General features: G+C 45.9%; 2 protein-coding genes across 2 annotated transcripts in view; both read right to left on the reverse strand.

The window, feature by feature from the left end:
* Window positions 1-17,183, reverse strand: part of HAUS7 (HAUS augmin like complex subunit 7) — an 80,049-nt gene that overhangs the window by 59,144 nt on the left and 3,722 nt on the right. The window contains exons 2-3 of the mRNA XM_077283779.1: window positions 15,484-15,599; window positions 15,058-15,125 (exon numbers count right to left, since the gene is read on the reverse strand). Of these exons, the coding sequence (XP_077139894.1) occupies window positions 15,058-15,125; window positions 15,484-15,599 (184 nt within the window). The remainder of the gene's footprint in view (window positions 1-15,057; window positions 15,126-15,483; window positions 15,600-17,183) is intronic.
* LOC143805039 (uncharacterized) lies at window positions 6,180-7,805 on the reverse strand. The gene is made up of 3 exons (XM_077283781.1): window positions 7,640-7,805; window positions 7,406-7,516; window positions 6,180-6,958 (listed from the first exon to the last, which is right to left on the reverse strand). The coding sequence occupies exons 1-3, from the start codon at window positions 7,646-7,648 to the stop codon at window positions 6,320-6,322; spliced, it is 759 nt and encodes a 252-aa protein (XP_077139896.1). The 5' UTR covers window positions 7,649-7,805; the 3' UTR covers window positions 6,180-6,319.

Consider the following 17,183-nt stretch of genomic DNA (forward strand, 5'->3'; position numbering starts at 1 on the left):
GCGGATGTTCCCGCGGATCCGCAGTGTTTTTGACGCTGCGGATCTGCAGCTGTTTTCCATGCATTTTACAGTACCATGTAAACCTATGGAAAACCAAATCCGCTGTGAAAAAAACGCACAGAAACGCAGCGGTGTTTTTTCAGCAGCATGTCAATTCTTTGTGCGGATCTGCAGCGTTTCTGCACTCATTGACCTGCATTGAGTCAGGCACATTCGTTGCAAAACCGCAGATGTAAAAAAGATCTGAGGTTTAGCTGCGGATGAAACGCTGCAGATTGGGAGGGGGGTAGTGTGTGGGCAGAGCTATGTGCGTCTGTGTGTGCGGGGTCTGCGTGTGTGTATCGTCCGAAGGGACTACAAGTCCCATCCGGCTATGCCCGCTACAGTGACAGTGATTGACACATTAGCCAATGATGGGACAGTAGTAGTCCCATCATCCGGCTAATGTGTTGAATGTAAAAAAAAAACAAAACCAACCAACATACACAGTGCATACATAGACATACAGTACATACAACATACAGTACATACACACCAATCACCTTGATCCGGAAGCCATTAATCACCTGTAAAAATATTAAAATACTAAACAAACAATATACTCCCTGATCCACAGAAATCCAATTAAAATTAGTGTTCCACGACTATCTCCCATGGAGAGCAGCCACATCAGCTGATGCGACCGCTCTCTAGGGGCTCCAGCGATACAATGACGGAAGGTACCCTTCCGCACTGTATCCCTCTGTCGCTGTGAGTATACAGTAGTTCATACTCTCACTTGCGGCACTGCTGCGTGGGAAAATTCCCACACAGCATTGCCATAAAGTGAGAGCTTGCACTCAGGGAACCTCAGTGTTGCACTGCAGGAGCCATTGTCTCCTGTCAGTGTCTCACTAGAGGGCCTATAGAGCAGATCGCCGTGGGACAGTCGTTATTAATTGGACTACGTCAGACAGGTAGTACACGGTCGGTTTATTATTTTATTTTTTGCAGGTGATAGAGGGCGTCGCACGAATTAGGCGTGTTTGTAAGTATTAGATGTGAATACTTTTCTGTCCAATGATGACAGAAGTATTCTAGGAGTGATACCTTTATTGGCTAACAGAAAATACAGAAAATAATATGTTAGCAAGCTTTCACCCTTTGTAATCTTGCCTGAAGAAGGAGCCACTGTGCTCTGAAAGCTTGCAAACATATTATTTTCTGGTTAGCCAATAAAGGTATCACTCCTAGAATACTTCTGTCATCATTGGGCAGAAAAGTATTCACGTCGATTTTTCTGGCTAACACGGTACCACAATACAATTTGTTATTGTACATCATGTAAGTATTAGAAAAGCAGTACCAACGGAGCATAGAGATAATAAAAAATAGTAAATTTTATTAGGTTAACAAGTATAAAGTGCATAACAAGTCAATATACAATAAGGTGCAAAAGGATGGTTAATCCCTTTCTGCCAGCTGACGGAATAGTACGTCAGCTGGCAGAACCCCCGCTTTGAGGTGGGCTCCGGCGGTGAGCCTACCTCAAAGCCGCGACATGTCAGCTGTTTTGTACAGCTGACATGTGCGCGCAATGAGCGCGAGCAGAATCGCAATCCGCCCACACCCATTAACTAGTTAAATGCCGCCATCAAGGGCTGACAGCGGCATTTAACTAGCGCTCCTGACCGCGCGGCCGGAGCTGCTCGCACCGCTGACCCCCGTCACATGATCGGGGGTCATCGGTGCATTGCCATAACAACCAGAGGTCTCCTTGAGACCTCTATGGTTGTTGATGGCCGATTGCTTTGAGCACCACCCTGTGGTCGGAGTTCAAAGTACACCTGCATTTCTGCTACATAGAGGTGATCTGTACTTCACCTCTGTGTAGCAGAGGCGATTGAGTTGTGCATGCTTCTAGCCTCCTATGGAGGCTATTGAAGCATGCCAAAATAATTTAAAAAAAAAAGTGTTTAAAAATATAAAAAAATATATAAAAGTTCAAATCACCCCCCTTTTGCCCCAATCAAAATAAAACAATAAAAAAAAAAAAAAAAAAAATCAAACATACACATATTTGGTATCGCCGCGTTCAGAATCGCCCGATCTATCAATAAAAACAAAGGATTAACCTGATCGCTAAATGGCGTAGTGAGAAAAAAAATCAAAACGCCAAAATTACGCTTTTTTGGTCGCCGCAACACTGCATTAAAATGCAATAACGGGCGATCAAAAGAACTTATCTGCACCAAAATGGTATCATTAAAAACGCCAGCTCGGCACGCAAAAAATAAGCCCTCACCCGACCCCAGATCACGAAAATAGGAGACGCTACGGGTATCGGAAAATCGCGCAATTTTTTATTTTATTTTTTTAAGCAATCTTTGGAATTTTTTTTCACCACTTAGATAAAAAATAACCTAGCCATGTTAGGTGTCTATGAACTCGTAATGACCTGGAGAATCATAATGGCAGGTTAGGTTTAGCAATTGGTGAACCTAGCAAAAAAGCCAAACAAAAAACAAGTGTGAGATTGCACTTTTTTTGCAATTTCATCACACTTGGAATTTTTTTCCCGTTTTCTGTTACACGGCATGGTAAAACCAATGGTATCGTTCAAAAGTACATTTTGTCCCGCAAAAAATAAGCCCTCACATGGCCATATTGACGGAAAAATAAAGTTATGGCTCTGGGAAGGAGGGGAGCGAAAAACGAAAAAAGCTCCGGGGGGTGAAGGGGTTAAAAGAGTGAGTATCCCCCGGTGTGAACTGCCCCTATATGTAACATGCATAATGCCAAAATGGGAAAAGCAACCCAAAATCAATTGTAAGGATTAACCAGTGGGTGGAAAATATCCCACAGCCTGAAATAACAGTAGAAAGAGGCGCTTACCAATATTGAATGATAGGATCTGACCCGACCTGGTGTATACTGCCCTACCAGCAGAAACCCCCGAAGCGCGTTTCGCTTTCCAATATGTTTGCTTTTTCAAGGGGAATTCTTTGTAAGTATGGTGAAATTAAGAATATTAAAATACTTTTTCAGGCTGTTTTTTTTTTTTTAAACTCTTTCAGTACTGTAGGATTAATAATGGATAGGTGTCTTATTGACGCCTCTCCATTATTAACTAGGCTCAATGTCACCTTACAATACAAAGGTGACATTAACCCCTTATTACCTCACTAGATGGTGGCCCGATTCTAACGCATCGGGTATTCTAGAATATGTATGCGTAGTGTATTGCACAGCCCACGTTGGATATTGCGCAGCCCACGTATATAGCAATGTGGGCATGATATCCCTGTTAAAAAAAAAAAAAAATTAGTTATATGCTCACCTTCCGTTGGCGCCTGGATCCAGGAAGCGGTTATCGACGCTTGGGATCCACCGAATAGGCAGCGTCAATTGTAAAAAAATTGGGGACACACAGGGTTAATAGCAGCGGTTACGGAGTGCGTTACCCGCGGCATAACGCGGTCCGTTACCGCCGGCATTAACCCTGAGTGAGCGGCGAACGGAGGGGAGTATGCGGGCGCCGGGCAGTGAGTGCGGGGAGTAAGGAGCGGCCATTTTCTTCCGGACTGTGCGCGTCGCTGATTGGTCGTGGCAAAACGCCCACGACCAATCAGCGACTTGGGATTCCATGACAGACAGAGGCCGCGACCAATGAATATCCGTGACAGACAGAAAGACAGACAGACAGAAGGACAGACAGACGGAAGTGACCCTTAGACAATTATATAGTAGATATCTATCTGTCTATCTATCTGTGTGTAATGGAGTGTGGGTTGGACAAATGTAAAAGAGGAGGTTGGACAAGAAATGACATCACAAATCTTTTTTTTTTGTTCAATAATAGATCTTTATTAAGCTGTCAAAAACGCATACAAATCCGTATTTAAAAAAACGCATCAAAATGGCACAAAAAACGCATTAAAAACACACATGCGTTTTCTGCCAAGAGGTGCGGATTCAGTGCAGAAAAATCCGCAGGCAAATCCACAACATGTGTACATACCCTCAAGCCCTGGTCACTACTGAGCATGTACATAAAGTGCAGCACAGATTCATCTCAACCAAAAGCTGAGATCCTTTGATCAGCACAGACATTTACAGGACATCATATCACTTTCCCAAATTATTCTGAAAACATTTACAGCACATCCTGCACTGTACTACTAACCTAATTTATTATATATTTTAGGAGTCAGTCCATTTTATACCAACTCCACAGCCCAAATTATTTTATCTAAAATATATATATATCAGCCAGGGGGCGCTGTATGTGCCTCTCAGGATATGCATGGAGGCGTATTTGTAATGGTGATTGTGAAACAGTGACCGTCAAGATTGTAAATGGCCGGTATGTGTCACAGAGGGAGTCTGTAAGCCTGAAGTAAGGTTGTTCTGGGACCTGTAGTCCCCCAAGTATTTGCTTAGTTTTACAGGGAGGCTTGCAGGGCTAGAGAACACTAAAATACCACATCCTAGATATCTCTGAGTGAAATATTCCAGTTGCAAATTTTTATTCATTACATAGTGGAATGTGTTAGTAACAATAAAACCTAAAAATTAAAAACGTAAATCACAACTAATATCCCACGGAGGTCTAGAGTTGGAATGATGCTCAAAATCAAAGTGGAAAATCAAATTACAGGCTGATACCAACTTCAGTGTAAATACCTCAACACAAGGAAATGATGCTCAGTATTGTGTGTGGCCTCCACGAGCCTGTATGATCTACCTACTGTACAACGTCTGGGCATGCTCCTGATGAGGCGGCGGATGGTCTCCTGAGGGATCTCCTCCCAGACCTGGACTAAAGCATCTGCCAACTCCTGGACAGTCTGTGGTGCAAAGTGACGTTGGTGGATAGTGCGAGACATGATGTCCCAGATGTGTTCCATCGGATTCAGGTCTGGGGAATGGGCGGGCCAGTAAATAGCTTCAATAAGCCGGATTACTCACCGGTAATGCTCTTTTAATGAGTCCACGACAGCACCCCACTGGAGAGAGGGATCCGCCCCGCAGGAACAGGAAACCTATTGAGAAATAAAAGGGGGCGGTCCGCCTCTCCTCCTCAGTTTTGATTTCAGAGTACCCGGAGGACCGCCAATGTTAGGCAAATATCATTTATTTCACTCTTTAAACTTATTTGCTTATGATTAAAAGGATTTTACTCAAATAATATGTATTATATTAATCTAGGGAGGGATGTAAGAGGGTGCTGTCGTGGACTCATTAAAAGAGCATTACCGGTGAGTAATCCGGCTTTTTACTCTTCGCCACGACAGCACCCCACTGGAGATCTTTCAGAGACCATCACCTAGGGAGGGGACCACCGTGCTGAGGACAGTCCTGCCAAAGTCTAGGTCAGAAGTTGACGATAGGTCTAGCCTATAGTGGTTATAGAATGTAGAAGGATTTGACCAAGTTGCCGCCTTACATATAGTTTCAATCGGGACGTCTCCCCTCTCTGCCCAGGAGGATGCCATCGCTCTGGTGGAGTGTGCCGTTATGCCTTCCGGAGGGATTTCTTTCCTCGCGGAGTAAGCCAGTCTGATAGATTCTCTGATCCACCGGGATAAGGTGCTTTTTGTTATTCCATGACCCTTCTTGGGACCCTGGAAGGAAATAAACAGAGCCCTACTCTGTCGCCAGCTGCTGGTCTTTTCAATGTATTTTAACACTACTCTTTTAACGTCTAGAGTGTGATATTTCTGTTCTTCAGGAGTGGATGGATTACTGAAGAAAGTGGGCAAGATTATTTCTTGTGACCTGTGGAATTTTTTCGCTACTTTGGGCAGGTAGGAAGGGTCTGGTTTAAGAATTAACTTATCCTGAAAGGTTAACAAAAAAGGTGGATCTATAGAGAGTGCTTGGATGTCACTGATTCTCCTAGCTGAAGTCAGTGCTACCAAGAGGGCCGTTTTTAGTGATAGACATTTAATTGGTATTGAGTCTATTGGCTCGAATGGAGAGTCTGTTAGGGCTTGTAAGACTAAATTTAAATCCCAGGGTGGAATCCTAGGTATGTTAACTGGATTCATTCTTTCGCAGGCCGTAATAAATCTGGATACCCATTTATCCCCCGCGATGTTATGGCCATAGAGGGCTCCTAGTGCTGAAACGTGAACCTTTAAGGTGTTTACAGTTAGACCTAGTTCTCTCCCTTTTTGAAGAAACTCCAGGATAGAATGTATCGGAATTTCTGATGTGTTGGTAGACGTATGGAATTGAAAAAATTTTCTCCATACTCTTGTATAGATTTTTGTGGTGGAGGGTTTTCTACTATGGAGAAGCGTATCAATTAAACCCCCCGAGAATCCTCTCGATCTTAGCATCTGCCTCTCAAGTTCCAGGCCGTCAGGTGGAGATTGTCCACCTGAGGGTGGAAAAACGGACCCTGGAAGAGAAGGTTGGGCGTTGAGGGGAGGACCCAAGGATCTGAGACCGACATGGTCTGTAGCCATGAGAACCATGGTCTCTTGGGCCAGAATGGAGCTATCAGTACAACTTTCGCCCCTTCTTCTCTGATTTTGTGTATAACTTGAGGTAGCAATATGATCGGAGGAAACGCGTACGCCAGACTGAACTGCCAAGGGGCTTGGAGAGCGTCCAGAATGTCCGGATGATCCGCTGGAGATAGAGAAGCAAATCTCCGGACTTTTCTGTTTTTCCTTGTGGCGAAAAGATCTATCTGAGGACGGCCCCAAAGAGATATTATGTCCAAAAATATTTGCTGGTTCAGACACCACTCTCCTTGCCTCAGGGTGTGTCGGCTTAAAAAGTCCGCCTGCTGATTGCTTGCTCCCCTTATGTGCAGTGCAGTAAGGGATGTTAGGTGACTTTCTGCTAGATTTAAGATTTCCGTAGCAGAAGACATCAGAGTCTCTGATCGCGTACCTCCTTGCCGATTTAGGTACGCCACCGTGGTGGTGTTGTCGGACAGGACTCTGACGTCTTTCCCCCGAATCTGTGGGAGGAAATGGTATAAGGCGTATTTTACAGCATTCAGTTCTTTAAAGTTAGAGGAGCTGCAATTTTCTTCCATGCTCCATGATCCCTGGCAATAATCGTTCCCCATATGAGCGCCCCATCCATGAGGACTGGCGTCAGTGGTTATGGTGTGAGATGGCGTTATTACCCATGGAACCCCACTCAACAAATGGTTTGAGTCTAGCCACCACTCTAAGGAAGTTAAAACCTCCTGAGATAAGGTTATTTTTGTATTTAGGTGACCAAATAACCGTCTATCCTCTTGTAAAATTTGATGTTGTAGTACTCGAGTATGGTGTTGAGCCCATCTCACTGCTGGTATACAAGAGATAAGAGACCCTAATAACGACATAGCTTGTCTTAGGGATATACGAGGATTAGTTATTGCGGCTAGGACTTTGTGTCTGATCAGTAGGATTTTTACCTGCGGCAGGAGACACTTTTGAGATATGGAGTCTAACTGGAACCCCAAGAACGCCTGACGGGAAAGCGGAGTGAGTCTGGATTTGTCGGTATTGATTATCCAGCCCAGGTCCTGTAGAGAGGAAATTGCGTGAGCTAAACGATCAGCACATTGAGTAACTGAATTTCCTATTACCAAAAAGTCATCCAGATAGGGCACAATCAGAGTTTCCTTCTGGCGTAGGTATGCCATCACCTCTAGCATTATCTTGGTGAAGATCCTCGGCGCTGTTGAGAGGCCGAAGGGTAAGGCCGCATACTGGAAGTGACGAACCTCGTTGTTGATTTTTACCGCCACTCTGAGGAATTTTTGGTATCTGTTATGAATGGGGAGATGATAGTAAGCATCCTTTAGATCAATGCCCCCCCATCATACAGTTTGGGAAGAGGAGTTTTATGGTGGACCTAATGGACTCCATTTTAAATGTATAATTTTCAATGAATGAATTGAGTTTAAGGTTTATGATGGTTCTGAAAGAACCGTCGGGCTTAGAGATTAGGAATAGGGGAGAATGGAATCCCCTACCCTCCTGTCCCATCGGTACTTGGACTAGGACCCGTTTTGATATTAGGGTTTGAATTTCAAGCTCTAAAGCCTGTTGCTGTATAGGCGAGCTGAGAGTTGTTATAATATAAGACTCGTGGGGCACACGAGAGAATTTTAATTTAATTCCATCTCGGACGATATTTAAAACCCACGAGCTAGATGTTATCTTCTCCCATTGGGTGGTGAAAAATTTAAGTCTGCCCCCAACTGGTATGTCCTCAGTATTTGTTGTTTTTTGGGGGGTTGGGTCTTCTAAACATGGTACCTCTCTGCTTGTCGTCCTTAGTGGTCCATGTTGTAGACCTATCTGTTTGCCTCCTTTTGCCAAACGGCCTCCTCTTAAAGGCTCTCCTGTAAAAGGGAATAGAGGATTCAGGAAAAGCTTTCTTCCTGTCCTTTGCCTTTGAGTATCTCATCTAAGGTTTTACCAAAGAGGTACTCACCCTCACATGGGATTGCGCATATTTTAGATTTAGATTGCGCGTCCCCTTTCCAACTCTTCATCCATAGGGCTCTTCTTGCGTTATTCACAAGGCCCGCAGATCTTGCTGCTAAACGGAGTGAGTCGGCGGAGGCGTCTGCCAGAAAGGCCGCTGCTCCTCGTATTAAAGGGATGGCTGCTCTTAGTTTTTCTCTCGAGCTTTTCTTTTCAATTTGCTGGTCTAACTGATCAATCCAGATGATCATTGACCGGGCCGCGCAAGTACTGGCTACTGCAGGTTTGAATATTCCTGTAGCCGCTTCCCAGGAACGTTTAAGGGATGATTCAGCCTTACGATCCAAAGGATCGACCAATAGTCCCGCATCCTCCACAGGTAGAGTGGATTGTTTGGAGGTAGAGGCTACAGCTGCGTCGACCTTAGGGACTTTGGTCCAAGTAAGAAGCTCCTCGTCACTAAACGGATATTTACGTTTTGACGCTGAGGGTAGAAAGCCTCTCTGATCTTGCTTCTCCCACTCTCTTAATTAATGTTTTCACTGCTGGTATAACCGGAAAACATCTCCTCTTTCTGTCTGCCAAACCCGCGAATATTATCTCTTGCGCGGTTTGCGCACCCTTAGACTCCTCACACCCCATGGTATTTCGAATGGATTTTACCAAGTTGTCCACACTGTCCAAGGGAAAACATGAGCGTCCCTCAATCTCTGATGAGGATGATGACGCTGGACATGATGATAGGGAGGCATCTGACAGTATCGGTTGGTCACTGTCGGAGTCTGACACAAGTGTCGGTGTCTTAGATTTAGAACTACGTGGTTTTTCCTGGGTCATATTTTTTAGTTCCTCTCTAATAATGGCCCGTAGGTCAGTAATGGACACTGCTGCTCCCTGTGTTGTTTCTTTAAAACAGTCCTCACAAAGTTTTTTGGGGTATGAGTCAGGGAGGGGCTGGTTACACAAGGCACATTCCCTGTGCTTCGTTTTTTGTCGTTTTTTGCCCTAAGCGTGTAAGTAGAGAGAGAAAGGGAAAAGAGAGAGATAGGGAGACAGCGTTAGCTTAATAGGCAGAGTTCACAACTCACCCAGTGAAGCAAATAATACCGGATCAGAAGGCCGAGATCCTGTTCTGGAACCGTCGCTTTTACGAGCGGTGTCCGATGATCCTCTGGCGTGATCTTTGGCGGGGGGTACTGGAACTCCGGTTGTGGGGTCCATGGCACCTGGGGATGACATCTCTGCATCGCCGTTTCAGTGTTAGTGAGCGCTTTAAATAGAGCGCCAAAACGTTTTTTTTTTTTTTTTTTTCCCGCGCATGCGCAGACCAGTGCCGGCTCCCCTGCCCTGGATCCGGCCTAGGCGCCCCGGAAGTCCAAGATCCACTTCCGAGGTAGCCTGTATTTGCGGCGGTCGGCGCATGTGCGGCCCGGGATTCAACGCCGGGCCGCAATGGAAGGTCACCTTACCCGGCTCCTGCTGCCGTACCGCACGCTGGGAAGGACGCCGGTCGGCCTTTCCCGGACCCGGCCGTCTGCCCGCTCCATCAGACGAGGAGGGTGCCGTCTAACGGAACTCCCCCGACGCTGCTTCTGAGCCGCAGCCCCTGCCGTTCTCTCGGATACTGCGCAGGCGGCATGCAAGCCCAGGTATGCTTTCTCATTAAGAAGTCCTGTCGTTCCCGCAGGAACAGGAAACCTAAACTGAGGAGGAGAGGCGGACCGCCCCCTTTTATTTCTCAATAGGTTTCCTGTTCCTGCGGGGCGGATCCCTCTCTCCAGTGGGGTGCTGTCGTGGCGAAGAGTAAAAACTTCATCTTGCAGGAACTGCTGACAAACTCCAGCCACATGAGGTCTGGCATTGTCCTGCATTAGGAGGAACCCAGGGCCAACTGCACCAGCATATGGTCTCACAAGGGGTCTGAGGATCTCATCTCGGTACCTAATGGCAGTCAGGCTACCTCTGGTGAGCACATGGAGGGCTGTGCGGACCTTCAAAGAAATGCCACCCCACACCATTACTGACCCACTGCCAAACTGGTCATGCTGAAGGATGTTGTAGGCAGATCGCTCTCCACGGCGTCTCCAGACTCACGTCTGTCACATGTGCTCAGTGTGAACCTGCTTTCATCTGTGAAGAGTACAGGGCACCAGTGGCGAATTTACCATTCCTGGTGTTCTGTGGCAAATGCCAAGCGTCCTGCACGGTGTTGGGCTGTGAGCACAACCCCCATCTGTGGACGTCAGGCACTCAGACCATCCTCACTGAGTCGGTTTCTAACCTTTTGTGCAGACACATGCACATTTGTGGCCTGCTGGAGGTCATTTTGCAGGGCTCTGGCAGTGCTCCTCCTGTTCCTCCTTGCACAAAGGCTGAGATAGCGGTCCTGCTGCAGGGTTGTTGCCCTCCTACAGCCCCGTCCACATCTCCTGGTGTACTGACCTGTCTCCTGGCAGACCCTCCAGCCTCTGGATACTACGCTGACAGACACAGCAAACCTTCTTGCCACAGCTAGCATTGATGTGCCATCCTGGATGAGCTGCACTACCTGAGCCACTTGTGTGGGTTGTAGAGTCCGTCTCATGCTACCACGAGTGTGAAGGCACAACCAACATTCAAAAGTGACCAAAACATCAGCCAGAAAGCATTGGTACCGAGATGTGGTCTGTGGTCCCCACCTGCAGAACCACTCCTTTATTGAGTGTGTCTTGATAATTGCTAATAATTTCCATCTGTTGTCTATTCCATTTGCACAACAGCATGTGAAATTGATTGTCAAACAGTGTTGCTTCCTAAGTGGACAGTTTGATTTCACAGACATTTACTTGGAGTTATATTCTGCTTAAGTGTTCCCTTTATTTTTTTGAGCAGTGTAATTATATATATTAGTTTTTTGTGTTTTTGCACACACAAATCGGTAAAGTCATCGCTCGCTTCCACCTACAATCAGTAAAGTCAGCGCTAGCTTCCACCCACAAGATGACTGTCAATCTTCCTCGATCTGGGGCTCCATTCAAGATCTCACCTTGTGGGGTACAGCTGATTCTGAGACAGGTCAGGAACCAGCCCAGAACTACACGGGAGGACCTGGTCAATGAGCTGAAGAGAGCTGGGACCACAGTCTCAAACATTACCATTAGTAACACACTACGTCATCATAGATTAAAATCCTGCAGGGCACGCCAACACATGTCCAGGCCGATTTGAAGTTCATCAATGACCATCTGGATGATCCAGTGGAGGCATGGGAGAAGATCATGTGGTAAGATGAGCCCAAAATAGAACTTCTTGAACAACTTCACTCGCCGTCTTTGGAGGAAGAAGGATGAGTACAACCCCAAGAACAGTCCCAGCCGTGAAACGTGGTGGAGGAAACATCATACTTTGGGGTTGCTTTTCTACAAAGGGGACAGGGAGACTGAACTGTATTGAAAGGAGGATGGATGGGGTCATGCATCACAAGATTTTGGCCAACAACCTCCTTCCCTCAATAAGAGCATTGAAAATGGGTCGTGGCTGGGTCTTCCAGCATGTCAATGACCCAAAACACACAGCCAAGGCAGCTAAGTAGTGGCTCCCAAAGAAACATTCCAAGGTCCTGGAGTGGCCTAGCCAGTCTCCAGACCTGAACTCAATAGAAAATATTTGGAGGGAGCTGAAACTCAATGTTTCCCAGCGACAGCCCTGAAATCTGAAAGATCTGGGAGAAGATCTGTATGGAGGAGTGGGCCAAAATCCCTGCAAACTTGGTTGAGAACTTCAGGAAACGTCCGACCTCTAATTACAAACAAAGGTTTCTCTGTAACAAATATTAATTTCGGTTTTTCTATTTATCAAATACCGTATATACTCGTGTATAAGCAGAGTTTGTCAGCACTTTTTTGTGCTGAAAACGCCCCCCTCGTCTTATTCACAAGTCACTGTCCCAGAAGATGGTGGTGAAGGGGAGTGGCGGAGCAATGGGTCACAGGAGGCAGGAGCCGACTGCTGCAGCTAAAGCCTGTACCCGCTGCTAAAGAGAAATGAATATTCACTGCACTGGCAATGAATATGCATTGCTCTTATAGCGTGCACAGTTACAGCCGCCAGCAGCTGCCGGGTTATCGCGAGTGCCCGCCCATTAATGTTATGAATATTCACCTCTCTCCATTCCCATAGGCGTGGAGAGAGGTGAATATTCATTACCTTAATGAGCGGGGACACGTGATTGCTTTGCCGCAGGAGCTGCTGGCACCGGCACGAGATGCTGCGAGGGCAAGCAGGGAAGGTAAGTAGGATGTTATTTTTAAGCCACGAAGACAAGGATGGGGATAAGGAGCCACGCAGACAAAGATGGGGATAAGGAGCCACGCAGACAAGGATGGGGTTGAAGGGATAATGCATACCCGGCTTATACTCGAGTCAATAAGTTTTCCCAGTTTTTTGTGGCAAAATTAGGTGCCTCGGCTTATATTGGGTCAACTTGTAAACGAGTATATACAGTACTTATTTCATGCAACAAAATATAAATTAATTATGTAAAAATCATTCAATGTGATTTTCTTTTTTGTTATTTTTAGATTCTGTCTCTCACGGTTGACGTGTACCTACGATAATTACAGACCTCTCCATTCTTTGTAGGTGGGAAACTTGCAAAATCGGCAGAGTATCAAATACTTAGTTCCCCAGTGTATGTATAAATTTTATTGTACTTTTTGTTGATTTTTTTTTGGAAAGTGGAAAAAAAAAAAAACAAAACCTTGAACTTCTGACATAGTTTTTTCCCCACAGCCATCACCATCTATTTTTATTTCACTACAAACATGGGGAGAGCAGGAGATATTTACCTACAGCACGGCAGCGGCAGATAGAGTGCTGTTTCTGACAACATTATCACATTTTATCCAGTTCACCACATTTAGCTCCCGGTCATGGAGTTTGTTATCAGACAGCAAAAACATTCAGCTCTAAACTACTACTGCGCGGGGTAATAACAGGAGACTTGCGGAGACGTAGAGACGTGTTCTGTGCAGTGACGGATCCACTGCTCTATCCGACAGCTGTACAGTTTGGTGGAGGAGGTGTGATACTATAGGCTCATCAGGTGTTGGTCTTAGGTCCAGTGAAGGGAAATCTTAATGTTTTAGCACAAGACATTGTTGACAATTGTAGCTTCCAGCCTTGTGGGAACAGTTTGGGGAAGACCCTTTTCTGTCCCCCATGACTGCGCCCACTGCACAAGCTCCATACAGAGATGGAGGGGGAGATGGGTGGAAGAACATGACCGTCCGCACAGAGCCCGGACCTCAGCCCCCATACAACACCTATACTGGAGACAGTGATCCCGGGCCTCTCCCCAGCATCAGTCTCTGACCTCACAAATGCTCTTCTGGATGAAGGGGCAAACATTTCCAGAGACGCCTCCAAAATCTTGTAGAAAACCCTCCCAGAAGAGTGGGAGCCGTTATATCTGCAGAGGACAATGTTATGACACAACTGTCGGGTGACCCAGGACCAGGGGCTCCTTTCCTTCCCTGTCCCTAACACTAGGGGGCACCCTAGCTTGCCTTATTCCCCGAAATACTTCTGAAGGTGAAGATGCCAGGACATCCATCCTAGCCTTATCTCCTGAATTAGCCCTCCGTCTGTTCTCTTCCCCCACCCAGGGAAGAGGGGGTGTTACTGTGCACCATAGTACACCAACCTGACAAACAAGGCAACATGGGCAAGGGTTAACAGAAAACTCCAGGCATACAAAATATTCACTCACATAACAGAGGAATGCATCGGGGCGTGGAGGTAGGGGAATAAACAAAAACAGATAAGGATAAGGAATTACCACGCATACAAACCAAGCAACAGTCACTAATAACTCCTCCAACTCTCCTTCTCATATGTGCTCCTCTCCCACTGTTAGCCATGCAGCAAATGCTAGCTCTGACAAGGATTAGTAACAGAGCCCAGATTATAAAAGGGAAAGGAGAGGCTAACCGAGCTCAGCTGTGAACATAGGGATTTCCAACATGGTCGATTAACCCCTGTTCTGCCAGAAGGAATAAACATTTAAAATGAAGAAGTGCTTCTTCTCAGCTCCAGAATAGGAGCAATCAGAAGCTGCGGTCTTCTGGCTCCACACTGTCGCGGTAACTCCGTGACAGCTGACACCATATTAATGTCTGTGTATGTAGAGGAGGTCACATGACTCCTTTAGGTGCGGTGTGGAGGGGGCACATACTTTTGCTGTAGGTTACTGATTTTTTTTTTAATCAAAAACAAAGTTCCTGATTACCAAAGTGTAAAATCCATCCCACCACGACAAGGTGTACCCAAATCATGACAGTCCTGTTCTCTCCTTGTACTCCGTACACTCAGGGCTGCGGCCCCCACATGTTATTTACATGCACTATTGCCTTTCACTTACCGACTGCAGGGGATATGCTCATTTTGTTTCTGTTTGTCTGTTACGTGGCCAGTGTGAACATCCTCCTATATGCTGCGTACTCACCATATTTGGTCCATACAGTGCATAGCACTTGATACCCAAAATATTGTTCCCTTCATTACAAGTTAGAATTTCACAACAAGTTCCAGCAGAGAACCAGAAAAAATGACATAATATCACAGTACTCAGAATGAAGTGGGAAGACATTACCTTTCACCTTTACTTCTGCCTGAGACTCCTTCAAAGTGAAGAACTGCTCCTGGAGAGGAGGGTGGACCCTGCAGAGGAAGAGAGTGAATAATACCGTCACATGGTGCACAGGTACATATACTGCAATTCTTCACTGCTAACAGTATGGAGTTACGTTTATCTCTTATGGAGAAGGAGAACAAAGATGGTGCAGAGGGTGGTCTTCAGTAGGCCCCCAGCTGCCATTACGTCACTGGGATTGCACTACTTTAAGTGGTTAAATAACAGTGACTGGAGTCAGCTTCAATCGCTTATGATTGAAGCAGGTGCCGGCTGTATAAGGCAGCTGGCACCCGAAGTCTATGGTGCAGGCTCAGCTCCTGAGCCCGCTCAGTATACGAGCACCCGACATGTACGGCGGATATCAGGAGAAGATGTGGATGTTACCTTATACAGATCCATTCCAGGATGTCCAAGCGATGAACAGATGGGGTAAACAAGAGCTCATGGATACTCTGGGGTTCGGTCACATACACTCCTTCAAGACACGGGCACTTCAACTTCTAAGAAAAGAAAGGAAACCATCAACATGCATGCAAGGAGCAAAAGGATCTTGGTTTCCATTGGAAACAGTCAGCAAGCCTGTCACACCACACTCCTGTGTAATCAGGGCTAGCAAACTTGCTACACCATGCTGCACTCATATGCTTTATAAGTAATCAGCATGCAAAAAGTGAAAGTGGGACAAAGTACAAAAAAAAAAAAAATGAAATACTAAAAATATATTGTACAAAATACACATATTTGGTATCGCCGTGTCTGTAATGACCTGACCTATAAGGCCGGCGTCACACTGGCGAGTTTTACGGACGTAAGAGCGCAGAAACTACGTCCGTAAAACTCGCATAACATACGGCACAATTATTCTCAATGGGGCTGCTCCTATTAGCCGTATATTACGGTTCAGTATTATACGGCTTTCTACGGCCGTACAAAATCGCAGCATGCTGCGTTTGTCAGCGTACTGCGCAAAAAAATCGCCAATGAAAGTCTATGGGGGCGAGAAAAATACGGATTCCACACGGACCAGCAGTGTGACTTGCGAGAAATACGCAGCGCTGTTAGTGAAAAGTCGGTAATTCAATTGCCGGCTTTTCATTTCTCCTGCACAAACCCGACAGGATATGAGACATGGTTTACATACAGTAAACCATCTCACATCCCCCTTTTTTTTGCATATTCCACACTACTAATGTTAGTAGTGTGTATGTGCAAAATTTCAGCGCTGTAGCTGCTAAAATAAAGGGTTAAATGGCGGAAAAAATTGGCGTGGGCTCCCGCGCAATTTTCTCCGCCAGAGCGGTAAAGCCAGTGACTGAGGGCAGATATTAATAGCCAGGAGAGGGTCCATGGTTTTTGGCCCCCCCGTGGCTAAAAACATCTGCCCCCAGCCACCCCAGAAAAGGCACATCTGGAAGATGTGCCTATTCTGGCACTTGGCCACTCTCTTCCCACTCCCTGTAGCGGTGGGATATGGGGTAATGAAGGGTTAATGCCACCTTGCTATTGGAAGGTGACATTAAGCCAGATTAATAATGGAGAGGCGTCAATTATGACACCTATCCATTATTAATCCAATTGTTGGAAAGGGTTAAAAAACACACACACACATGATTTAAAAGGATTTTAATGAAATAAACACAGCGGTTGTTGTAATAATTTATTGTTCTCTCAAATCCATTTGCAGTCCCTCGCTTGGCAACATAATAAACGCACAAGATACATACCTTCTGATGCACTGTCAGGTCCAACGATGTAATCCATCTGAAGGGGTTAACTAATATTACAAGCAGGAGCCCTGCTATAATGCAGCTGTGCTCCGTGCTTGTAATTCCCCTGCGAATGAATGAAATGTGGGTCATTGACCTACATTTCATTCATTCGCGGTGATGCGCCCCCTGGTGGATGTCCTCATATGACCTGGAGCGTGGGAAAAAGTTCCCAGGCTGCAGTTCATGAGAACATCCACCAGAGGGCGCCTCACCGCGAATGAATGAAATGTAGGTCAATGACCCACATTTCATTCATTCGCAGGGGAATTACAAGCACGGAGCACAGCTGCATTATAGCAGGGCTCCTGCTTGTAA

Source organism: Ranitomeya variabilis, chromosome 2 (genome assembly GCF_051348905.1).
Source record: "Ranitomeya variabilis isolate aRanVar5 chromosome 2, aRanVar5.hap1, whole genome shotgun sequence".
NCBI lineage: Eukaryota > Metazoa > Chordata > Amphibia > Anura > Dendrobatidae > Ranitomeya > Ranitomeya variabilis.